Consider the following 26,928-nt stretch of genomic DNA (forward strand, 5'->3'; position numbering starts at 1 on the left):
CCAGCTGTCTCAATGTCTCTATGTCCAGCTGTCTCAATGTCCAGCTGTCTAAATGTCCAGCTATCTCAATGTCCAGTTGTCTCAATGTCCAGCTGTCTCAATATCCAGCTGTCTCAATGTCCATCCCTCTCAATATCCAGCTGTCTCAATGTCCAGCTGTCTCAATGTCCAGCTGTCTAATTGTCCAGCTGTCTCAATGTCTCAATATCCAGCTGTCTCAATGTCCAGTTGTATCAATGTCCAGCTGTCTCAATGTCCAGCTGTCTCAATGTCCAGTTGTCTCAATGTCCAGCCGTCTCAATGTCCAGCCTTCTCAATATCCAGCTGTCTCCAACTGTCTAAATGTCCAGCCGTCTCAATGTCCAGCTGTCTCAATGTCCAGCTGTCTAAATGTCCAGCTGTCTCAATGTCTCAATATCCAGCTGTCTCAATGTCCAGTTGTATCAATGTCCAGCCGTCTCAATGTCCAGCTGTCTCAATGTCCATTTGTATCAATGTCCAGTTGTATCAATGTCCAGTTGTCTCAATATCCAGCCGTCTCAATGTCCAGCTGTCTCAATGCCTCTATGTCCAGCTGTCTTAGTATCCAGCTGTCTCACCAAGCTCAAATAATGAAAATTCTGATGTTTTAAATTATCAACTCTTTTTAATTGGTCTATAGGCACTGATAAGATAAAATGTCAGAATTATTTGGACAAACTAACATTTATCTGACATTGACGAGCTTGCTGTCTTCCATTTCCACTGATCATGTTCACTTATAGATACACACATGTATGACAGACTTAAACACTGACTACAACACTCGGTCACGGAAACATCTCACACACCAACTTCCTCGGGGATTTTCCTACAATTTTTCAACTTGGTCCCGGGTCCATTGAATTGAGAATTTTTTATGTATGACAAAATGTAACATTGGGAAAACAAAAAATAGTGAAATTCATACAAATTCAGTTTTTCTTTAATGAATATTGCCTTTATATTATTTTTGACTTCATTTTGTTATCTGTAGCTGTTTTTTATTTTTCAAAATTGCCTTAATAAAGGTCTTAAAGGTATAAAACATACTTAATCATTCGAAAGTAACTTCATGATTTCTTTGTATGTAAAACATACTTAATCATTCGAAAGTGACTTCAAGATTGGCAATTTTTTGGTGGCAAATTGGGAAATTTCACAAGAATTTTTTAAGGGAATGGATCCTTTTAACGGACCCTGTTTCTATTGTAGGAAAATCCCTCTTCCTTTCTAATCTCTTGTTTCTGCATCAAATATAAAAACACACTCTACCTTATCCCTGACAAAGTGTGTTATATCTTTTAGTGCAGTCACTAAAAATCCTTGAAAGATTCATATGTACATGTATTTGTTTTATAAAAAATATGACTTGAATTTTTTTTAAATGAAAAAAATCAATATTATTCCTTTTTGAACAGTATATTTATAATATCAAAGTTCCAGTTCCTACACAATTTGGAGTCTTGTAATGTAAGAACAGGACAAATCTATCAATTTTTTTTGTCAACATTAGAAAAACATAGACACATAAAGGTAATAGAATTACATGTCTAAAAACACATACTTAAATAGACATATTGAAATGGTAAATCACCTTCTAGCTGGTTATATATAAAGTTGCTGTCATTAAGTTTGAAGTGGAACACTTGAGATTATAATTGTTTGGAATGGTAAGGGTAGATAGGTGTACCTGGTCCAGTTATTATAATAGTGAGCGGTGCAGACACACGAAACAGGATAATAGTTATTTATATACCCCTATGGTATTAGCTACTTACACAATATACATGTACCTGTACCCAGGTATACAGGAAGGCCTGTATAGAAATAGAAGTGACGAACCAGATGTACAGAGATTGTTTAGTCACCTATCAGTTTGTGACAATATACATATTGTATATAGTTACATATCTGTACTGACAATTTATAAATACATATCTGTACTGACAATTTAGTTACATAAAATATCTGTACTGACAATTTATAGTTACATATCTGTACTGACAATTTATAATTACATATCTGTACTGACAATTTATAAATACATATCTGTACTGACAATTTATAGTTACATATCTGTACTGACAATTTAGTGACATATCTGTACTGACAATTTATAGTTATATCTGTACTGACAATGTATAGTTACATATCTGTACTGACAATTTATAATTACATATCTGTACTGACAATTTATAGTTATATATCTGTACTAACAATTTATAGTTACATATCTGTACTGACAATTTATAGTTATATATCTGTACTGACAATTTATAGTTACATGTCTGTACTGACAATTTATAGTTACGTATCTGTACTGACAATTTATAGTTACATATATGTACTGACAATTTATAGTTATATCTGTACTGACAATTTATAGTTACGTATCTGAACTGACAATTTATAGTTATATCTGTACTGACAATTTATAGTTACATATCTGTACTGACAATTTAGTTACATATCTGAACTGACAATTTATAGTTATATCTGTACTGACAATTTATAATTACATATCTGTACTGACAATTTATAATTACATATCTGTACTGACAATTTATAGTTATATCTGTACTGACAATTTATAGTTACGTATCTGAACTGACAATTTTTAGTTACATGTCTGTACTGACAATTTATAGTTACATATCTGTACTGACAATTTATAGTTACATATCTGTACTGACAATTTATAATTACATATCTGTACTGACAATTTATAGTTATATCTGTACTGACAATTTATAGTTATATCTGTACTGACAATTTATAGTTACGTATCTGAACTGACAATTTATAGTTACATATCTGTACTGACAATTTAGTTACATATCTGTACTAACAGATTTTAGTAATGATATTATAATACTGACAATTTATAGTTACAAATCTGTAATGACAATTTAGTGACATATCTGTACTGACAATTTATAGTTAGATAGTCTCCAATTTGTTGTTTTATGTTCAGCCCTTATGAAATATATACTGCTAACACTGTTAAACAGTAACTTACTTGTGTTGTGTTAAAAAAAGTTCGAAAATCATCATTTACATATGTACGTAGGTCAGAGTTTTTGAAAAGTCCTTCATGGGATCCCCAAGACATTGTTTTGAGATAATCCATGTCCTATATACCACTGGAAAATGGTAGTCTTTGATAAAAACTACAGGACTTCCTCCTTACTTATTGAAAATAACTATTTTTTACAGAGGTGGGAAGACGCAACTTGAATGGTAATTATTTGTGCTTATGTTGACTTAACGACACTAACTGTCTTAGAAAAAGAATGCTAATTAATGAAAACTAATACAGAAACACATTGTATACATGTATCAATCATCATAATGCCAAGTAACTCACAGTGCTTAATATTGTAATCAGATTCACAAAGGTGCTTGTTATCAATTCCAAAATCACATGGATGCTTAATCATATAAAATTGCTCTGACTCACAAAGGTGCTTGTAAATTAGTGCTCTTGCAGGTACTCATATCCCTTAAATATTCAGTTTTACATAATTGAATTATTGAAATTCGATTAAGATAATTACAATATGATCATGTAAAATTCTAATGGTAAGTTAAAATAACTAACATGATTTCATTAGCTTCAGCTTGAGAGAAATATAATGCTGATTGGCTTATATAATTACTTGTTTGATATCTACCATGATTCATGTAATTAACTGAATTTATAACTAAGTTGGCGATTTCTAATAAACACTATTTTTCCCTACTAAAACATGGAGAAAGTCATTTGTCTGAGTTGTTTAGGGCTAGCAAGCCAATTAGAAATAAGGATTGTACTACAAAAATATTGCCTATTGTAAGGCAAGGAAATATTCAGAAGTTGTTATTTAGGATGAATAGTTCATTATTCAAAATCAATGTAGTACATTCACATCAGTTTATTTTCTCTGTAGTATTATTGAGGACTTTTTCAAGCATATATAATTGTCTTTTTTTTTTAATTTTATATTTTTGTAGATATATTATTTTCAAGAATTCAATCATTCATTCATAAATTCCTACTTTTATACTTTATAGGTTTTCAGTATTTATGGTAACTTAGACAGTAGACTATTTTTCAGGTTGTGGCCTACAAAAAATCCCATGATTTCTCAGGCTATCCTGACATATCTTTGTCCTATACATATTTCTAGGAGTCATAAGGTCTTAAATAAGGTGTCTACTTGTGTCATTTTACCATATTGTATATATCATAGCTAACCTTGGGCAGCTGCTGTTTAACAGTGATTGGAGTCCCTAAATATTATAAAATGACTGCTTTAAGGTAGATTTAAAGTACTGTTGATGTGACACAGTTTCATCCCTTTGGTTATGAGTTGTTTTCTTCACAATAATTATATGCTATTTTTGTATTTTTATTGTAGGAAAAAGATGTAAGTACTGCGTGTGTGACTTAGAAAATTGGTAGATTTGCCTTAAAATCTTTGTGTGATTTAGATGATTGTCAGATTTGCCTTGAAATACCTGTGTGTGATTTCAGACAATGGTAGATTCATTGTCATGAAATATCAATATACCAATTATAGTGTTCAAGCACATATATTGCAAGTTGTGCAGTAACTGTGTTTCTCAAAGTGGAATGTGTTCCTTAATATTTGTAACTGGCTGCTTAAGTGATTATAACAGTGATTATCAAATTTGTTTCGAAAGAGGTTCAGATTAATGGAGAAAATAGTGTATCCAGTTTAGTGGGGAAAAGTTGAATGGGGAAATAATGGATCAAGTTTAATGGGGAAAAGTTGAATGGGGAAATAATGGATCAAGTTTAATGGGGAAAAGTTGAATGGGGAAATAATGGATCAAGTTTAATGGGGAAAAGTTGAATGGGGAAATAATGGATCCAGTTTAGTGGGGAAAAGTTGAACAAATAATTTGATGGATCCAGTTCAATAGGGAAAATAATGGATACTGTTTAAAGGGAGAAATAATGGATCCAGTTTAATGGGGAAAAGTTGAATGGGGAAATAATGGATCAAGTTTAATGGGGAAAAGTTGAATGGGGAAATAATGGATCAAGTTTAATGGGGAAAAGTTGAATGGGGAAATAATGGATCAAGTTTAATGGGGAAAAGTTGAATGGGGAAATAATGGATCCAGTTTAGTGGGGAAAAGTTGAACAAATAATTTGATGGATCCAGTTCAATAGGGAAAATAATGGATACTGTTTAAAGGGAGAAATAATGGATCCAGTTTTATGGGGGAAATTTGAATGTGAAAACAATGGATTCAGTTTAATTGGGGGGAAATAATGGATCCAGTTTTAATGAAAATTTTTTAATAGATTCAGCTGAATTATTGGGGAGGTCATGTTAGTTTATTGAAAATGATTTTAATAGATCATGTATAATAGGGGGCTATGATGGATCTATCTCAATCATAGAAACAGATGAATAAAAAGAATTAAATATATTTAGGGGAATATATATTGATTCAGTGTAATGGAAATGGTTACAAATATTAATTTGATGCATTTTTAACATGTGGATAGAAATATGATCTATGCTAGATAAAGTCTATACCCCCCCCCCTATTCCATTAAAAATTCTTCTTTTGAAGTTTATTAATGTCAGGAAATTAAAAAAAAAAAGTCATTGATTTATTGTACATGTACAGTAAGCATCAATAGAGACCAAATTGTCAGTGTACATATAAATTATAATAGAAAAGTTAAGATAAAAGTATTTCTTTAGAGACCTTTTCACGGCAATACTTATCAGTAATCAGTAATAGTAAAATAAACAGAATCATTTACTACAGATACATATTATTATTATTTAACATATTATATATGACTCTATTACATTAGCTGAATCATGAATAGTGAAGTCGTTAATTACATGGAGCCCTAGGTCTACCTCTAGATTTTAAATGGCTGATCAAGTATGTAACGTAAGGTTCCTGTACCTACATGACATTTTACATAACTCAGATGTTTTAAATCTACATTTTATTGAACTGATAGGACATCTGAAATGGGGGTTATCTGATTCTTGAAGTCACTCTGTCAGTAGGAACTTTTAGAGTAGAGTAGTTCATTGCAGTTTAAATCACATTTAAGTGTACAAAGTAGAATTGTTCACAAGAGAAAATTTCCATGACACAACTGTTCAGTAAGGAAGAAATCTTTTAGTGTAGAAATGTTTGTTATATGATAGTAAAACACATTTATTGTAGAATCGTTCACAATAGAAAATTTCCATGACACAACTGTTCAGTAAGGAAGAAATCTTTTAATATAGAAATGTTTGTTATATAATAGTAAAACACATTTATTGTAGAATTGTTCACAATAGAAAATTTCCATGACACAACTGTTCAGTAAGGAATAAATCTTTTAGTGTAGAAAAGTTTGTTATATGATAGTAAAACACATTTATTGTAGAATCGTTCACAATAGAAAATTTCCATGACACAACTGTTCAGTAAGGAAGAAATCTTTTAGTGTAGAAATGTTTGTTATATGATAGTAAAACACATTTATTGTAGAATCGTTCACAATAGAAAATTTCCATGACACAACTGTTCAGTAAGGAAGAAATCTTTTAGTGTAGAAATGTTTGTTATATGATAGTAAAACACATTTATTGTAGAATCGTTCACAATAGAAAATTTCCATGACACAACTGTTCAGTAAGGAAGAAATCTTTTAGTGTAGAAATGTTTGTTATATGATAGTAAAACACATTTATTGTAGAATCGTTCACAATAGAAAATTTCCATGACACAACTGTTCAGTAAGGAAGAAATCTTTTAATATAGAAATGTTTGTTATATAATAGTAAAACACATTTATTGTAGAATCGTTCACAATAGAAAATTTCCATGACACAACTGTTCAGTAAGGAAGAAATCTTTTAGTGTAGAAATGTTTGTTATATGATAGTAAAACACATTTATTGTAGAATCGTTCACAATAGAAAATTTCCATGACACAACTGTTCAGTAAGGAAGAAATCTTTTAATATAGAAATGTTTGTTATATAATAGTAAAACACATTTATTGTAGAATCGTTCACAATAGAAAATTTCCATGACACAACTGTTCAGTAAGGAAGAAATCTTTTAATATAGAAATGTTTGTTATATGATAGTAAACACATTTATTGTAGAATCGTTCACAATAGAAAATTTCCATGACACAACTGTTCAGTAAGGAAGAAATCTTTTAGTGTAGAAATGTTTGTTATATGATAGTAAAACACATTTATTGTAGAATCGTTCACAATAGAAAATTTCCATGACACAACTGTTCAGTAAGGAATAAATCTTTTATTGTAGAAAAGTTTGTTATATAATAGTAAAACACATTTATTGTAGAATCGTTCACAATAGAAAATTTCCATGACACAACTGTTCAGTAAGGAAGAAATCTTTTAATATAGAAATGTTTGTTATATAATAGTAAAACACATTTATTGTAGAATTGTTCACAATAGAAAATTTCCATGACACAACTGTTCAGTAAGGAATAAATCTTTTATTGTAGAAAAGTTTGTTATATAATAGTAAAACACATTTATTGTAGAATCATTCACAATATAAAATTTCCATGACACAACTGTTCAGTAAGGAAGAAATCTTTTAATATAGAAAAGTTTGTTATATAATAGTAAAACACATTTATTGTAGAATCGTTCACAATAGAAAATTTCCATGACACAACTGTTCAGTAAGGAAGAAATCTTTTAATATAGAAATGTTTGTTATATAATAGTAAAACACATTTATTGTAGAATCGTTCACAATAGAAAATTTCCATGACACAACTGTTCAGTAAAGAAGAAATCTTTTAATATAGAAATGTTTGTTATATAATAGTAAAACACATTTATTGTAGAAAAGTTTGTTATATAATAATAAAACACATTTATTGTAGAATCGTTCACAATAGAAAATTTCCATGACACAACTGTTCAGTAAGGAAGAAATCTTTTAATATAGAAATGTTTGTTATATAATAGTAAAACACATTTATTGTAGAATCGTTCACAATAGAAAATTTCCATGACACAACTGTTCAGTAAGGAAGAAATCTTTTAATATAGAAATGTTTGTTATATAATAGTAAAACACATTTATTGTAGAATCGTTCACAATAGAAAATTTCCATGACACAACTGTTCAGTAAGGAAGAAATCTTTTAATATAGAAATGTTTGTTATATAATAGTAAAACACATTTATTGTAGAATTGTTCACAATAGAAAATTTCCATGACACAACTGTTCAGTAAGGAATAAATCTTTTAATATAGAAATGTTTGTTATATAATAGTAAAACACATTTATTGTAGAATTGTTTACAATAGAAAATTTCCATGACACAACTGTTCAGTAAGGAAGAAATCTTTTGATATAGAAAAGTTTGTTATATAATAGTAAAACACATTTATTGTAGAATCGTTCACAAAAGAAAATATCCACAACATAACTGTTCAGTTTGGTAGAAATCTTTTAATGTAGAAATGTTTATTATATAAAACACATTTATTTTAGAATGAATCATTCACAATAGAAAATATCTACAACATATCTGTTCTGAGTTTGGTAGAAACCATTTAGTGTAGAAATGTTCGTTATGTGATAGTAATTAAATCCCATTTATTGTAGAATTATTCACAATTGTTTAGAATGGTTGTTTATCTCACGCGAGTACATATCTGTGACAATCATTAATTTACAGATTATTTTGTACCTGTTAAAGGTAACGTGTTGGTGACCAGTTGTTAGTCGGTAAAGGGGTAGACTGTGTTGTATGGTACTTGGAACAACAGGGTGGTGAATGGGCAGATGATGTTGAATCTAATAAACATGTTGTAATAACATTGATGATGAGAATTTATTTGACCACAAACCAATGTCCTCAGACACCAAAGTTTCCTAATGTTAGATTCTACAAGTATCTAAAAATTCTATTTACATGTTACAGCAATAGTATTTAAAACATCTGTTTAGTGACAACTCTTTGAAAACAAGGAAGTGGAAACTAAATTTTCCTGTACATGCATGAGGTTATGTCTTTAAAAAGAAATTGGAAATCAGGGCATGCTCAAAAGGAAATACTGATACTGGAGCAATCATGTGAGGTAAGGTAGGGACAACTGCATGTTTGATTTGATATGCAATAGAAAACACATATCTCTTAAAATCGATCTTTTTATGATTCATTTTCTAAAAAAAACATTGTTCTGTATAACTATCAAGGAGTTCCCCTCTGTCCTGTATAACTATCAAGGAGTTCCCCTCTGTCCTGTGTACCTATCAAGGAGTTCCCCTATGTCCTGTATAACTATCAAGGAGTTTCCCTCTGTCCTGTATAACTATCAAGGAGTTCCCCTCTGTCCTGTATAACTATCAAGGAGTTCCCCTCTGTCCAGTATAACTATCAAGGAGTTCCCCGCTGTCCTGTATAACTATCAAGGAGTTCCCCTCTGTCCAGTATAACTATCAAGGAGTTCCTCTCTGTCCTGTATAACTATCAAGGAGTTCCCCTCTGTCCTGTGTACCTATCAAGGAGTTCCCCTATGTCCTGTATAACTATCAAGGAGTTCCCCTCTGTCCAGTATAACTATCAAGGAGTTCCCCTCTGTCCTGTATACCTATCAAGGAGTTCCCCTCTGTCCTGTATGACTATCAAGGAGTCCCCCTCTGTCCTGTATAACGATCAAGGAGTTCCCCTCTGTCCAGTATAACTATCAAGGAGTTCCCCTCTGTCCTGTATAACTATCACGGAGTTCCCCTCTGTCCTGTATAACTATCAAGGAGTTCTCCTCTGTCCTGTATAACTATCAAGGAGTTCCCCTCTGTCCTGTATAACTATCAAGGAGTTCCCCTCTGTCCTGTGTACCTATCAAGGAGTTCCCCTCTGTCCTGTATAACTATCAAGGAGTTCCCCTCTGTCCTGTATAACTATCAAGGAGTTCCCCTCTGTCCTGTATAACTATCAAGGAGTTCCCCTCTGTCCAGTATATCTATCAAGGAGTTCCCCTATGTCCTGTATAACTATCAAGGAGTTCCCCTCTGTCCTGTATAACTATCAAGGAGTTCCCCGCTGTCCTGTATGACTATCAAGGAGTTCCCCTCTGTCCTGTATAACTATCAAGGAATTCTCCTCTGTCCTGTATAACTATCAAGGAGTTCCCCTCTGTCCAGTATGACTATCAAGGAGTTCCCTCTATCCTGTATAACTATCAAGGAGTTCCCCTCTGTCCTGTATAACTATCAAGGAGTTCCCCTCTGTCCTGTATGACTATCAAGGAGTTCCCCTCTGTCCAGTATAACTATCAAGGAGTGTCCCTCTGTCCTGTATAACTATCAAGGAGTTCCCCTCTGTCCTGTATAACTATCAAGGAGTTCCCCTCTGTCCTGTATAACTATCAAGGAGTTCCCCTCTGTCCTGTATAACTATCAAGGAGTTCCCCTCTGTCCTGTATAACTATCAAGGTCAAGTTCCCCTCTGTCCTGTATAACTATCAAGGAGTTCCCCTCTGTCCTGTATAACTATCAAGGAGTTCCCCTCTGTCCTGTATGACTATCAAGGAGTTCCCCCCTGTCCTGTATAACTATCAAGGAGTTCCCCTCTGTCCTGTATAACTATCAAGGAGTTCCTCTCTGTCCTGTATAACTATCAAGGAGTTCACCTCTGTCCAGTATAACTATCAAGGAGTTCCCCTCTGTCCTGTATAACTATCAAGGAGTTCCCCTCTGTCCAGTATGACTATCAAGGAGTTCCCCTCTGTCCTGTATAACTATCAAGGAGTTCCCCTCTGTCCTGTATAACTATCAAGGAGTTCCCCTCTGTCCTGTATAAATATCAAGGAGTTCCCCTCTGTCCTGTATAGCTATCAAGGAGTTCCCCTCTGTCCTGTATAACTATCAAGGAGTTCCCCTCTGTCCTGTATGACTATCAAGGAGTTCCCCCCTGTCCTGTATAACTATCAAGGAGTTCCCCTCTGTCCTGTATAACTATCAAGGAGTTCCTCTCTGTCCTGTATAACTATCAAGGAGTTCACCTCTGTCCAGTATAACTATCAAGGAGTTCCCCTCTGTCCTTTATAACTATCAAGGAGTTCCCCTCTGTCCAGTATGACTATCAAGGAGTTCCCCTCTGTCCTGTATAACTATCAAGGAGTTCCCCTCTGTCCTGTATAACTATCAAGGAGTTCCCCTCTGTCCTGTATAACTATCAAGGAGTTCCCCTCTGTCCTGTATAACTATCAAGGAGTTCCCCTCTGTCCTGTATAAATATCAAGGAGTTCCCCTCTGTCCTGTATAGCTATCAAGGAGTTCCCCTCTGTCCTGTATAACTATCAAGGAGTTCCCCTCTGTCCTGTATGACTATCAAGGAGTTCCCCTCTGTCCTGTATAACTATCAAGGAGTTCCCCTCTGTCCTGTATGACTATCAAGGAGTTCCCCTCTGTCCTGTATAACTATCAAGGAGTTCCCCTCTGTCCTGTATGACTATCAAGGAGTTCCCCTCTGTCCTGTATAACTATCAAGGAGTTCCCCTCTGTCCTGTATAACTATCAAGGAGTTCCCCTCTGTCCTGTATAACTATCAAGGAGTTCCCCTCTGTCCAGTATAACTATCACGGAGTTCCCCTCTGTCCAGTATAACTATCACGGAGTTCCCCTCTGTCCTGTATAACTATCAAGGAGTTCCCCTCTGTCCAGTATAACTATCACGGAGTTCCCCTCTGTCCAGTATAACTATCACGGAGTTCCCCTCTGTCCTGTATAACTATCAAGGAGTTCCCCTCTGTCCTGTATAACTATCAAGGAGTTCCCCCCTGTCCAGTATAACTATCACGGAGTTCCCCTCTGTCCAGTATAACTATCAAGGAGTTCCCCTCTGTCCTGTATAACTATCAAGGAGTTCCCCTCTGTCCTGTATAAATATCAAGGAGTTCCCCTCTGTCCTGTATAAATATCAAGGAGTTCCCATGTGTCCTGTATAACTAAAGTAAAGTTAAACTCTGCCAAGAAGTATCCATTAGTTATGATGTTGATAGGGTATTGAATAATGATTTGACCAAGCAATCTGGTAGGAATTTGTTTTGTAAAATTACTGTAACAGATTTTCTCTCTGTTCAGAGAATTCTGATATGTACAGTATACCAGAGAACAGGACCATTGGGCCTGTACCTTGTGTTAAAAGCTTATACTCATTCACAAACATCACTCTCCTTTATAGCTGTGTAAAAAGGCCGCAACTGAGGTCAGTATGACTTCAATCTAAAGCACAGATTTACAGATATTGAGATGTTCCCACATTTTATTGACATTGAAAACATCCGGATCAGATATGTTGAAAACAACTGAATTTCCACCAGGTTATGTTGCAAAATAAAGACAGATTTATGTATGTAAAGAAGAAATAGATAGCTTTATTTTTCTGTCCTATCTTTGTGGAGTTTTGTAGCTGAGCTGAAATATGTGATCACCTCTTCACCATTCACATAGTCCGATGTGTCCATTTGTATAATCTGTTATCGTAAAGATTTCAAAACTGAAAAGAAAACCACTGCCAACTAATAAAACTACATTGTTCCTTCTTGACTTCATGCTTCTATGTTAGTTACGATCCAAAGTAATGACTTCTCCCCTGGTTACCCATGTAAATAATGATTCTCCCTTGTGTGGTGGGATTTTATGAGCGATATCAAGGCGCTATCACACAGGATGTGTATCGGGCCTGTTGTGGAGATATAGTGGCGTTCTACAAACTTGTCCAGTCTGGTTTCTCTATCATCATTTTACAATTTAAGTTTTTGTAATATCTGATGAAAACTTTGGAAATTATTTATTCTTTGTTTAGAACAAGTTTATGCTGTTTTTGAATCAGGATTTTGACAAAATTATTTTACTATATGTGTGTTGTTTTAAAGGAAGTTATTTCATGGACAAACTCCTAATCAACAACTGTAAAATTCTGTTTGAAGACAAAAACATTTCACGCAAATTTGAAATTCAGTTTTGGTAATTATGGCTGTGAAAGGGAGGCTGACTATACAAAGATTGTATGCTGTGAAAATTATTGGATAGATTTTTTTCAACTTGGATACTGTGTTTGGACAATCTTAAGCTGATAAAAACAATTTTGTTGGATATCAAGATTTTTGTTCACATTGTAAAGGTTAAGAGTTAAACATTTTGGAAAAATCATGTTTGCTACAATGGCGACGCACCCCCCAATTGACTGGGATGATCGGTATAGAAGTTACTATCAGCGCCACCCGTCGGCACGAGTCAGTGTTTTAGAACAGGAAAAAAGTAGGTCTGGCACCTGGCGGGATTCACACAAGGAAACAATTGACATTGGTCCCGATCCTCCCCTATTGTATAAAAAATACATCTGGGGCAGGAAAAGTAAGTGTTGATTTAGATAAGGAATTTTTGTTTAATGTTTATTATAACTATTAACATGTTATTATTTCTGTGATATTTTGTTCAAGATTATATTGATGGAAGTTAAAATTTGCCTTCTCAGTAAATTATCTATTGATATGTTAATGAGGGTTAAAATCCATAATGATGCTGCAATAATAATTTTCAACCAGAAGTTCTTTCTATTCCTTAATAGACATCAACTGTGAATAACATTTAGATGAAGAGCTTATGGAATGGATTTCTGGTCATGTTTTAAGTGGAAGATATAACACATTGAGATTCTGATTCTGTGTTATATGTGTTGAAACTGTTTTATAGTGTGTGTATAGTATTATCTTCTGGTCGGGGAAAAAAGAATTGTGAGAGGTACATCAGGTCTAAATTACAAAAGTGTAACAAGGAGGTAAAAGAACGACTCCACATGTCCCTAGGGAGGTGAAATAACAACTCCACATGTCCCTAGTGAGGTAAAATAACAACTCCACATGTCCCTAGGGAGGTGAAATAACAACTCCACATGTCCCTAGGGAGGTGAAATAACAACTCCACATGTCCCTAGTGAGGTGAAATAACAACTCCACATGTCCCTAGGGAGGTGAAATAACAACTCCACATGTCCCTAGGGAGGTGAAATAACAACTCCACGTGTCCCTAGGGAGGTGAAATAACAACTCCACATGTCCCTAGGGAGGTAAAATAACAACTCCACATGTCCCTAGGGAGGTGAAATAACAACTCCACATGTCTCTAGGGAGGTGAAATAACAACTCCACATGTCCCTAGGGAGGCGAAATAACAACACCACATGTCCCTAAGACATGTCCCTAGTGAGGTAAAATAACAACTCCACATGTCCCTAGTGAGGTAAAATAACAACTCCACATGTCCCTAAGGAGGTGAAATAACAACTCCACATGTCCCTAGTGAGGTGAAATAACAACTCCACATGTCCCTAGGGAGGTAAAATAACAACTCCACATGTCCCTAGGGAGGTAAGATAACAACTCCACATGTCTCTAGGGAGGTGAAATAACAACTCCACATGTCCCTAGGGAGGTAAAATAACAACTCCACGTGTCCCTAGGGAGGTGAAATAACAACTCCACATGTCCCTAGGGAGGTGAAATAACAACTTCACATGTCCCTAAGACATGTCCCTAGTGAGGTAAAATAACAACTCCACATGTCCCTAAGGAGGTGAAATAACAACTCCACATGTCCCTAGGGAGGTGAAATAACAACTCCACATGTCCCTAGGGAGGTAAAATAACAACTCCACATGTCCCTAGGGAGCTGAAATAACAACTCCACATGTCCCTAGGGAGGTAAAATAACAACTCCACATGTCCCTAGGGAGGTAAAATAACAACTCCACATGTCTCTAGGGAGGTGAAATAACAACTCCACATGTCTCTAGGGAGGTGAAATAACAACTCCACATGTCTCTAGGGAGGTGAAATAACAACTCCACATGTCCCTAGGGAGGTGAAATAACAACTCCACATGTCCCTAGGGAGGTAAAATAACAACTCCACATGTCCCTAAGACATGTCCCTAGTGAGGTAAAATAATGACTCCACATGTCCCTAGGGAGGTAAAATAATGACTCCACATGTCCCTAGGGAGGTAAAATAACAACTCCATATGTCCCTAGGGAGGTAAAATAACAACTCCACATGTCCCTAGGGAGGTAAAATAACAACTCCACATGTCCCTAGGGAGCTGAAATAATGACTCCACAGTGAGTTCTAAGTTTATTATGACTCGATATGGAACCCGTATATATATGACAAGGTTACAAGACAAAAGTGGGAAATATAAGTATGTAGAACATATCATGCTTCAACTCTATAAGATTATCTGGCTGTGGTAAAATATAGATACTATGTTTTAGCTCTCAGAAAAGTTTTTGTGTTGTATAAGAATTATCTGAGGAGTTAAAATATAAATACTATATTTTTTCTCATAGGACTTTTCTACATTGTATCAAAATTATAAAACTAAGAAAGTTTATATTTACACATTTGGCTTCATATATAAGATTATTTATAATTGAGGTTAAACATTTCAAGACAACATGTTGATCATAATAAATTTATAGATTTCCTACATTACCAGTAAAGTCAAAGTTTCTGTTTTAAATGCCCTTCTTATATATCAATTCATTTAAAATTAAGTTTTTATGAATAAAGGGGAATAACTCGTACTAAATCCAGCTACCTGTAAGAGAGTCATACATTATTGAATGATAATACAATGTTAGATGACACTGTGATAGATCACTTCAGTATTCCTTCAAAATACAAAGTTGATATTTCTGAAAGTATAAAACAAAATTTCCATTGAACAAGCCATTTCTGACTTTGGAATACATACACATAATGCATAATGTGTATGTATTCCAAAGTCAGAAATGGCTTGTTCAATGGAAATGTCATTTACCAACTGGTATTCTGATCAATTATCTCACATTGTCAATTCTGGATCAGTCTGGTTCCGAGATATTTGTTTACCTATTTGCTGTGTCTATTGTTTGTTATACCAAAGACCTAGTAGATTCACTAAAAAAATATTTTTTGTCATAGTTGACATTTGATACTTTGTCATATTCTACCTAATATTTTTTTTCTTAAATCATGGTAACAATTTCCATATATATACAAGTTACCAGACAATATTGGATATGAATAAAAACAAATATAATTGATCTGATTAATGAAATGAAGCATATTAGGATAAGGCCTATTGAATGTGTTCAAATGAATAAAAAGTAGGTTAACCCAATCAATCAATCAATCAATAAATCAATCATTATCGATCAATCAAACCAGATGTCCAAGGGATCACCATGTGTGAAATACTAAAAATTCTTCTTCATAATAAAAATATGTCAACTTACCAATCTGAATTGCTAGTGGGTGAGGGCAGACACCAAGTCCTTCTTTATGACAAAAATGAATTTGAAATTTTGAATATCTGCAGAATTAAAAAGGGTCATTGGAATACTCATTAATTTATTGAAATATTTGAACAACTTCATGATAATTGGCTTGTAGCTAATGTTCTAAGATCCCTTTAAGGGCTTTCAAGCATGTTCAAAGGACTAGATGTTGATCAATCTGCATGGCCCATATTCAAGGTTACAGGGTTCAACTTCTATTTTTCTGAAAAACAAATTAGAATAGTGCTTATAAGGACCATGATAATTGGACTGATGAGTGTAGTTTACCTATGAAGGGTTAAGTTCGTTCTGGAAAATGACCCAGACCCACTCTGTCATTAATTGAATAAGTTAAAATCTACAAGCAGCTTGCTTTAAAGATCAACAGTCTCTATATAGAGTCAATTCAGTTTCCCAATGACCAGTTTAAATAAGAATAAGCATATGTGTTCATTTTGACTGGAACACTCAATCAGAAGTTTGTCAAAATGTATGACCTTGACCTACATTTTTTGCTACATTAGAAAAAAATGTATGAGTAAACACATTTTTTCAGAAGTTCTATAAGGTATGAAGTATTAACACTTGGTCTGATGCTTGAACAGGCAATACTCTTTATCAAGTTTGCTAAAAAAAATGACTTAACAATGTTTGAAGGTCACAGGAGTAAAGGACGTTTAAATCTTACAGTAGAGCTCAATGAAGCAAGAAATAGTATTTTAAAGTTTGTAACTTAGTCTGATTGCTATCAGGTTTGTTTAAATAAATTTAACCTTAACATTTAAACATTATTTAAGGTCACAAATGTTTGGATAGTATTAAATAAAAGGTGAGTGATACTGTCCTTGTTACATGCCAGATATTTACTATTGATTTATAACTGAAAATTGTATTGTTTCATCAACCTAGTCATTTCGACCAGACTGAGAAACAGCAGTCTGCTTGGTTACAGTAGTAGAATAGAATCCATGGTAACAAAATTCTCCCTGTTACTTGCAGCTTATACAAATTCTCCGAACAGTGTCGGGGTGGACGGGGACGATAAATTTGTCTTGGTTATTCAATGTTTATATAATAATAAATTACTAAGATTAAAGACAAAACAGCGATAAGGAATTTGTCCAATTATAATATACAGCTACTTAACAGGGATCTCTTGTCGATTCTTTCAACAGCCATTTTAACTGATCGGTTTGTGTTGTGGTTTGATAAAAGTGTTATCAGATAAGAGCTACCCTAGCTTTACATACAGACTTCATTATGGTGGGGCCAGGCCATTCTCTAGTAAACTGTTGTTGGCAGGACTGAGCCAACCATTGGTATATGTTAGGTGGGGGGTGATATTGAAGGGGGAGAGAGGTGATGACAAGTTTATAGTACTGTCCCATCTTACTTTGCAATCTTTCTGTAAGAATGAGTTTGTGTAGACGTTTTGCCCACGTGCCTTTGTTTACAAATCCCCCTTCTGTGGCCCCCGGTACCTATGTGTAAATGTGATTGTCTCGGCGTTGTAACTCTATCTTGAAGCATTGTAGTCCATCAGTTTGTATCATTAAGACTTGGCGGTGGCTTTAGAAGTTTAAGTGTGTTTGACTAGTAACATCACACCTGGCTTGGAATTCTATTGATTTACAAGGAGAACTGTCCAATATTATAGGATTGATCTGTCAACAGTAGGGGACAGTTCCTTAATTAATTTGTGAAACATGTGGCCCGCTGATGGCACAGTCGGAGTCCATTATGGATATCTTGGAGAACAAGGCCCGTGACAGGACTCTTGACGTATTTTGGATGTCTATGACATTGAGTTTGGGACCTGTGTCATGTCTTCTGGACATGGTGTTACAACATAGTACAGTTTTATAGGCATCAACAATTTTACTGTGGTACCAGATGTCATTTGATCAGTCAGTGTGATTTTTTCGGGATGATGAAAACTAGGATCTTGTTGACAGTTTGGTGTATTTAGGATCTATTGGATGTTCTATGAGAGGTTAAATGGTGCATTAAAATATAAGTAGCTTACACCAGATGTTTGCTCTGCAGTCAGTGTGGTTTTAGTATAAAACACAGGATCTTAAATCAGACGTAAAACCTAATTAGCATGAACCAAAGATTTATGAACAGTTTAGTTTTAGTAAAACATCAGATATCTTAGAGAGGCTAGAGTTAAAGTAAAATATCAGATATCTTGCATTTAGAGCAGTAAGAGTTAAGGCAAAACATCAGATATCTTGGAGAGGTCAGAGATTAATGTAAATATCAGATATCTTGGAGAGGTCAGAGATTAATGTAAATATCAGATATCTTGGAGAGGTCAGAGTTCAATGTAAATATCAGATATCTTGGAGAGGTCAGAGATTAATGTAAATATCAGATATCTTGGAGAGGTCAGAGTTCAATGTAAATATCAGATATCTTGGAGAGGTCAGAGTTCAATGTAAATATCAGATATCTTGGAGAGGTCAGAGTTCAATGTAAATATCAGATATCTTGGAGAGGTCAGAGATTAATGTAAATATCAGATATCTTGGAGAGGTCAGAGTTCAATGTAAATATCAGATATCTTGGAGAGGTCAGAGTTCAATGTAAATATCAGATATCTTGGAGAGGTCAGAGTTCAATGTAAATATCAGATATCTTGGAGAGGTCAGAGTTCAATGTAAACATCAGATATCTTGGAGAGGTCAGAGTTTAAGTAAAATATCAGGAATCTTTAAGAGGTTGTTGAGTTTTATTGTAACATCAGATATCTGTGATATATATGGTCAGTTCAGTTTTAGCATAACACCAGATATATGTTAGCACTTGCCTTAAGTTTAAACATCATCTCTGGACTGTTTCATGGGAAGTTGGTAATTTTGTTAACTGGGTCTATTTTGAAAAGCCAGTGGATTTTTTATCATGAGTGCCTCTAGGAACTGTCAGGGTTTTTGTGTCACATGTCAGGTTGTTACCAGCAGGATTTGAATGTGACATTGGATGTTGTTACAAGCACGATTTGAATGTGATATGGGATGTACTTCAAAGAATCGTAATATTAAATTTGGACTTACAACACTGAGCAGGATATTAAGCGTGTTGACGTAGATACACAGAGGCATGCTGATGAGTGGGAGGACCACAGCAAGGGTGTTCTACCGTGACCAACAGAAACGTAATTTGTTTATTTTATCTGGTCTAAGCTCCAGTCACACTGTGCCAGTATTAAGTCTGTTAACTAAGATAGTGTAATCGGGATCAACCCCGAGTATCCGTAACGAGTCTACAATATTTGAACCTGGGTCCGCGTTAATCCCTTATATTAGTTAATGCTACATTAGTTAAGACAATTTAAAACTTCCTGGGTCAACAGTAACTGAGTCAAATTAATGTTTGTATCACAGTGGCACCATATGGCTATGTGATGCCATGCCATAGAAGGCTACATTGGCCATCCAGGAATAGTAGTAGTATTCAGGAGCCATGGTGACTCAAGGCAGCTAGCAGTATGGTGTCGCTACAACACCAGCGCAGTGCCAAACCATGGCACCATAGAGGACATTTATAACCGTCACCAGCACCAAAAGTGGTACCCAGACGTACGGTGGTCTATCATGGTGATACATATTGGCATCTGTAGTACATGTAATACGGCATCAACTGTAGTAGAATCCTAGTGACAGTGGTTTACCTAATTAGTGCCAGCACATGCAGCTACTGTTTTTGCGCCAAAACTAAAGAGATGATTTAAGTATGGTTCTCTTAATTATGAACAGAACATTGAAGGGCATCCAGGATTCACAGAGATTAATACTGTACATGCCAGTGTGACTGGGGCTTTATAGCTTTTGAATGTTTTTGTAGTGGGTTGTGAAGATTCACTTAATGCCATATTGCAAGTGTGTATAACAAAGTTGAGGAGTCAATGGTCCTGGGGCGGGCATGGTGTATGTGTTGGGGGACAAGGCGGTTCAATGGCGTGGGGTTAAAAAGACGGAATTGGATTAGAAAAATATTCTTGCTTTCATATTTACATGTAGTTGGGTTAACTATGTTTACGATCCAATGGGCTCGACCAATAGTATTATACACATTTATTACCTTTTCTTATCCCGGAGATTGGTTAAATTATCTCCTAGCCTAATTAACGTACATATATCCATAAAAACGTGATTGGCAGAAGGAAATATAATGATAATGGAAAATTAAGATGTTTTATATTCTGTGATATCTGTCCAATGATATTTGTTGTTGGATGGATGATTAAAGATATTATGTAATGCTTGTTTTTCAGACATTAGATCGGGTTAACCTTACCTTAACCATGAGATATGTTTTAATTACCACCTGACACACAGAGATATTTTGAGATATGTATGTAATGTGGCTTTTTACGTTGTTAAACCTCCATATACAGCTAATAACTAAATGTAGCCCAATAGTTGTATATGTTATTGGGATAAGGTACATAAGGAAAAAAAATTATATTCTTGCAAATTGTCGCGGAATTTTATTCAGAGAAGCCACAGAGAGCCAGGACTCATTCTCGTGTTGGTAATCAATCAATCTGATAGTAGGAAATGTTGATACTATAATTAACAGGTCATAAACAGGCAATACACAAACAGGTAAAATCCACACAGGTAAACACGTCAACGTTTGTTTGAGACTGTATCAAGTTGGTTCGAGAATTTTTTGTCTTGACTGGTTCATTTGTCCACAACAAAAGCCAGAATTGTTAAAAGTTGAAAGCCACAGTTCGGTTCTGCTCATGGCCATAAGTTAGTTTAACATGATACCAATCGAATGATTTCACACAGATAAATGTAAAAAATAAATGTTTTTTAAAAAAGTTTTTAGGACTTTTAAAGCATTTTGATCACAAGATTTATGTGAGAATCTAAGCTAGCTAGTCCTAGTTTTACAACTGTTCTATGCAGATATCACTATTGTTGAGGGTACCTGTGTACCTGAAGCTAACCAGCCCAGGAAGAAGATTTGATAAATGACATTCACCCTACCTCTTTATACAAAACCTGGTAATAGGTGCTTGTCAGTCCATACATAATTCTAATGACTTTACTGGCGGAATATTTCAACTGAAATATAGATAGACGTCACTGAGCTGTGTTTGAAAGGTGGCACCCTCTGTTAGACGAACTGTAATAATAATATTGTTAGGTGAGATCAGTATCAGGCGGTTGTGTATCGGCCTGATCAGCTTAGCCATTTCACAGTTACTACCTAATGTTAGTCTCACAAAACATTGTTTACACAATAAATGTCACAAACATTTAATAATAGAACTCCAACAGATGAAAAGCACTTGACACTATAAAATAAATACTCAGTTTGAGGAACCCCTAGAATCGTCACTATCGAGGAAGCAGATTTAAGTTTAAGCTTACTGGACTCAAAAAATATAGGTCTATATAGTTATTGACAAGAAATATACCAAATATAACGGTGTTGGGGTGTTGGGGATAGGCGGTGCGCACACAATCTATTGAAGCTATTGTAAGGACGTTGTCTGGGATCTGGTGAGGATGTGTTTACACCCTGAACTAGTCCAATTCCTGTAGTCAGTCACCGCGATAAAATTCTGACACTTGTGGCCAAGATTTTCAACTTTTAAATTAGTTTTCCTATGTAGGATTATGTTGGAATATTCTCCTGTGGATTTGTCTCTGTTTGACTCTGGGATATTACTGTGTACAGTAGATAAATCATACGTTCAACTGGATTTTTATTTAATGATTGTGTTGAGTTCCCGTCAGAGTTGATGATCGGAAGTTTTGGTCCGGACATGGAGTAGTTACACTGAACTTTACTTGTTAAGTGTTGAGTATGGATAGGACAGAAAACAGACATGAGTGATGTCATGTTATACATTTTACACCAAAGTTAAAGACCCAATAACTACGTAGAAACCAAAATGGTGGACGTCTCGGGCTTACCATTACTGGGTCTCAGGGTGAAACTCCGAGGTAACTCATATGTCACTTGTGTATCTCTAAGATACATAATTTATGGTTTTATGTTGAAACTCAGATTTAAAAATATGAAACATGTGTGCTCCTATTTCATTTTCTATCTTACATCTTTTTATATGTTGAAACTCAGATTTAAAAATATGAAACATGTGTGCTCGATCCTATTTCATTTTCTATCTTACATCTTTTCATGCTTAGATGAAGTGAGAAGTAATTCAAGTTCTGATCAGGAATTCAGATTTGAACAAATCATATTATTATCATTAGATGAAGTTAAAAGTAATTGAAAGCTTTATGCTGGAAAATAAACTTCAAGCAACAAAAGTATCAGGAGATCAGATAAATCACACACCAATTGGTGATGAAATGGTAGTCTGCGAGTTTCTTTATTTTATCCCAAGGGAGGTAATCACAAGGTTCTCTGTCATAACTCTCTACTATAGATGGGGTCCTGAAGTTTAAGTGACTGTATTAATTTGATGAGTATTCCTCTCTTTTAAGATGGATTTCCCTCTCTTTTAAGATGGATGTATCCATTAGTGTACAGAATCAGAAAGTGTTGTCATTGTAACATTATAACTATTCAGAATTATAATCACATTTGACTTCAGATTAGTTTGATAAAAAAAAACAATAACCAGTTCTTTAAACTGATGATTTTTGCCTGGAAATTGTATTTACATATATGTGTGTTATTGGCCAAAGAAAATTTAGATATGTGTGTTTACTAACATTGAGAGCCAGGCTATAATGTAATTAGAAGGGAGATAATCACAACTCCACAAGGGAGATAATAACAGGGGAGATAATCATGAGAAGTGATTATCAATAGAAAGGTATTATAAATCTACAAAGAAGAAATATTTATCAGATGTGGTACAGTCAAAAAAGGATAATCAAATTGGATGTGATCACAAAGGAAAAGTAATTTTAAAATGTGGAGACAAGTCTAAAAAGTATACAACAACTATTTTGTGATTGGGTTTTCTTTAATTATCATGTATTGTCTTAATTAATATCTGCTGCCTCCATTAACATGTGGTAAAAGGGTTGTACCAAACCGTTGATTTGCTGTGAAAAGCTAGTCATGAAGCTAAGGTTTAGTGTGCGAGAGTTGGTGAGAGGTATACACTCAACCAAGGAAATGATTAAATGACTCGGAGTTATAAGACTAACAAATATGGTGGTGAGGGTATTTGGGAATTGTTTTATCTTTTATTCCCGTTGGAAATAATTTCAAAGGTATCATTTCTGCAGTATAAAAACTTGAATGAAGTATTACATTGAACTTTGATTAATAAATTTTTGTTTGTTGATAATCATAGTAAGACCATTATTAATGACTCTTTTAAGTGTTATAGGGGAATTGAAATAGCCTGTTTTATATGTAAGCATTATAAATCCTCAGATAGTTGTGTTTATATAGGACCATATATTACTTCTCTGCCTAATACATTGTACCTTTCATAATTCAAAATACAGAGTTGATACGTTTCATTACTACTACTTGTAGTTGGTCTAGGAGTACTTTCTCTCTACACTAACAACTTAACAGTTATTAGCATGATGTCTGATTATCAGCCAACTTTAACAATTTCAAGTTAATATGTTTATATTGATTCCACCGAAAGTTTTCCCGGACAGGTATATTTGATATTCTTGTTATGTTGATAGAAGTTTAAATCATGAGTTCCAGTTACACAGTTGTGTCATTTCCTCTAAACTATAAGTCATATATTTGTACATTACTCAGTATGATTATTATAGTGCTTTGAATTTAAAATTTGTGTGCAGAAATACTTGTTTTTAATTCTGCAAACTGTTCAATTTGTATTTATTGTCCCATTGACCATTTATGCTACTAATAATATGATGTTTGCATGACACTAAATGCAAACTTTCAGTAGATGTTAACAGAATCACACTCAATCTTTCAGTAGATTTTAAATTATTTTTTTAATTTCCACTGCCTAAAATTGTTTAAAATAGTATTATTACATCCCTGATATAGAAAGTTTTCACTGAACACTTAACTTCAGATTGGGGAGAGTTGTGTCTGGTGTTTGAATGTTAAAAGTCAGCTCTTCAGGATTGTCAAAGAAATAAGTATAAAAATGGTGTACCCTATTGATTTTTAGGATTTCAGGAAATAAAACTATAACCTCTACCCAGAAGTTCTTTTATATAACTAATCAAGATAAACATATACGAAAAATATTTTCCATATTTAATTTACTATTATTTACTGTTTGTAGCACGGCCACACAACCATGACCTCGAGGGCGAGGGGATGTATGGGGCATATCGCAATGGGAGAGCATACGGGGCATTTCAGCCCGGTCCCTATCTTCAAAAGGGTACGGGGCATCGGCGATACCCTGGAGCATTCGGTTCACCCAATAAAAGTTCTTATCTTCCTAATTCCGACGTGGGACAGATCAAACCCAAGGTTGTCACAATTGTTCGGAATGGTGCGCGACCAAGAAATAACATCAAGATTCTTCTTAATCGACGAAGTGTGCAGTCATTTGAGCAACTCATGTCGGATGTTTCGGAAGCTTTTGGTCCAAAAAACAGGAATAAGAAATTGGAAAAACTATATACAATTCGTGGTAAGGAGGTCCAAGGAATTTCAGACTTTTTTCGTGATGATGATGTGTTTGTGGCAGCCTCAGGCCATGAAAGACCATCGGATGGAGATCTCATTGACATTGTAGAAGAGATCTATCCACCTGACACACATACTGCTAGAATGATTCTTAAAGATTTGGAAAAACAGAAACGGAAGCGCCAGGCACATCAGTTAAAGGAGCCCGAAAGTGACAAGCGTGACAGTGGGTTTGGTGAGGGAAGCGATGGTAGTAACAGAGACTTAGATAACAATGACTACATCATGTACAAAGGTCGCCCTGGTGAGAAAGGTCGTCGAAGACATGACTATCCCAAAAATGATGCCTTAGCCAGTCGATTGGAAAAGGACAAAGACAAGGCAGCATATGAGGAGCGGGACCGTGCTAAAAGAAAGCAACAACATCGAATGGAAGCTGAACGTCGAGCACTGGATGATGAACGACGAAAGAGAGGACTAGTTCCAAAAGGGACAGATGAACAGTTTAAGCGTTCAAAGGAACAGAGAGAACGTGAGAAAGAAGAATTAAGACGGAAAAAGGAGGAAGAAAGGCAAAAGAGGTTAGAGGAGGAAGAGAGGGAACGACAGAAGCATGAACAGGACAGAGAGAAGGCATTAGAAGCAGCCAGAGAGAGAAGAGCAGCAGCTGAAAAGGCTGAAAAGGAAAAAGCAGAAAAGGAAAGAGCAGAAAAAGAAAAGGCTGACAAAGAGAAAAATAAGGAAAAAGATGGAAAGAGTGAAAAAGATGGAAAGAGTGAAAAAGATGAAAAAGAAGGAGGTGAAGTGCAGAAAAAGAAAAAGTCCAAATCTAAGATTGTACGCAAAACTAAATTTGAGCGTCAGGTTAGTGGGGACAGTCACATACTGTCTAAATATGACCTAGGTAAAACGCTCGGTGACGGAAACTTTGCTGTTGTGAAACAGGCAACACTTAAAAACACTAAAAATGATTTTGCTATGAAAATCATTGACAAAGCAAAGTTGAAGGGTAAGGAACACATGGTGGAAAATGAAATAGAAATCATGAAAGACTGTCATCATCCAAATATTGTCAAGCTTTACGAAGAATATGAAACTATTGACAAAATCTACCTCGTCATGGAGCTTGTCAAGGTATGTATACATAATGATGTCTTCCATCACTTCATAGAGGAAAAAAGCTGTGAAAAAAAGTGTAAGCATGTTGTCTCAAGCTGAATATATATAGAATCTAACACACATTTTTATATAAATTGGAGAAATTGTTAACTTGACATTAAAATCACCAAAGGTTCATTGATTCATAATCAGCATAATTCCAGCCAAACCTGGAATACATTGTGGTATAAACACCCCAAACCTCTATGCATAGATAATACTTCATTTTATTTTTGGTATATTTGGGATGCTTCATTTTTTGAGCAACTGATTTAAGATTTTAATGTTTCTTTGATTTTGTTTGTAGTCAGGTTTGGCTTTCAGTTTATCATCCACAGAATGAAGGCTGTCGTTCGTCTGTCCATAGACCCTCCTTTATATCGTTATTTCTTAGAAGATCACCTTGGTCAATATTTATGCATTTTCAGTTTTGAGAACACAAAGTTGCAGACGAGCAGCCATTTTAAATTTTTGTTGTTGTAGTTTGTTACTGCTATTTCTCAGAAATGTATGGATCTTTCTAAAATTTATTATAAAGTTTTCCATGGTCCCTTATTTAAATTGTGCTCATTGAATTTTCCATTAAAAAACAAAAATGGCAGCAGGCAGCCATTTTGAATTTTAACATTTGAAGTTTTCTATCAATTTATTTATCAGAAAACTTTTCATAGATCTTTGTCAGATTTCATATGTATGTATACCTTGCTTTAAATGATTAGGGGGAAAAGAGAGAACTATAGAATTCAGATGATGTTCAGGTGGTGCAGTTGCATTGGTTAACACATACACTTGCTCACTTTTC

General features: G+C 34.7%; 1 protein-coding gene across 7 annotated transcripts in view; it reads left to right on the forward strand.

The window, feature by feature from the left end:
- The window catches only part of LOC117322461 (serine/threonine-protein kinase DCLK1-like), a 55,453-nt gene that overhangs the window by 18,287 nt on the left and 10,238 nt on the right, over window positions 1-26,928 (forward strand). For 2 of the 7 annotated variants that reach the window (XM_033877385.1, XM_033877386.1), the window contains exons 3-5: window positions 3,238-3,261; window positions 4,422-4,430; window positions 24,616-26,102. In XM_033877385.1, the coding sequence (XP_033733276.1) occupies window positions 3,238-3,261; window positions 4,422-4,430; window positions 24,616-26,102 (1,520 nt within the window). Of the gene's footprint in view, window positions 1-3,237; window positions 3,262-4,421; window positions 4,431-19,113; window positions 19,543-21,265; window positions 22,355-24,615; window positions 26,103-26,928 lie in introns of those variants that run through there. The other 5 variants (XM_033877387.1, XM_033877388.1, XM_033877390.1 and 2 more) reach the window with 5 other exon arrangements.

Source organism: Pecten maximus, chromosome 2 (assembly GCF_902652985.1).
Source record: "Pecten maximus chromosome 2, xPecMax1.1, whole genome shotgun sequence".
Lineage (NCBI taxonomy): Eukaryota > Metazoa > Mollusca > Bivalvia > Pectinida > Pectinidae > Pecten > Pecten maximus.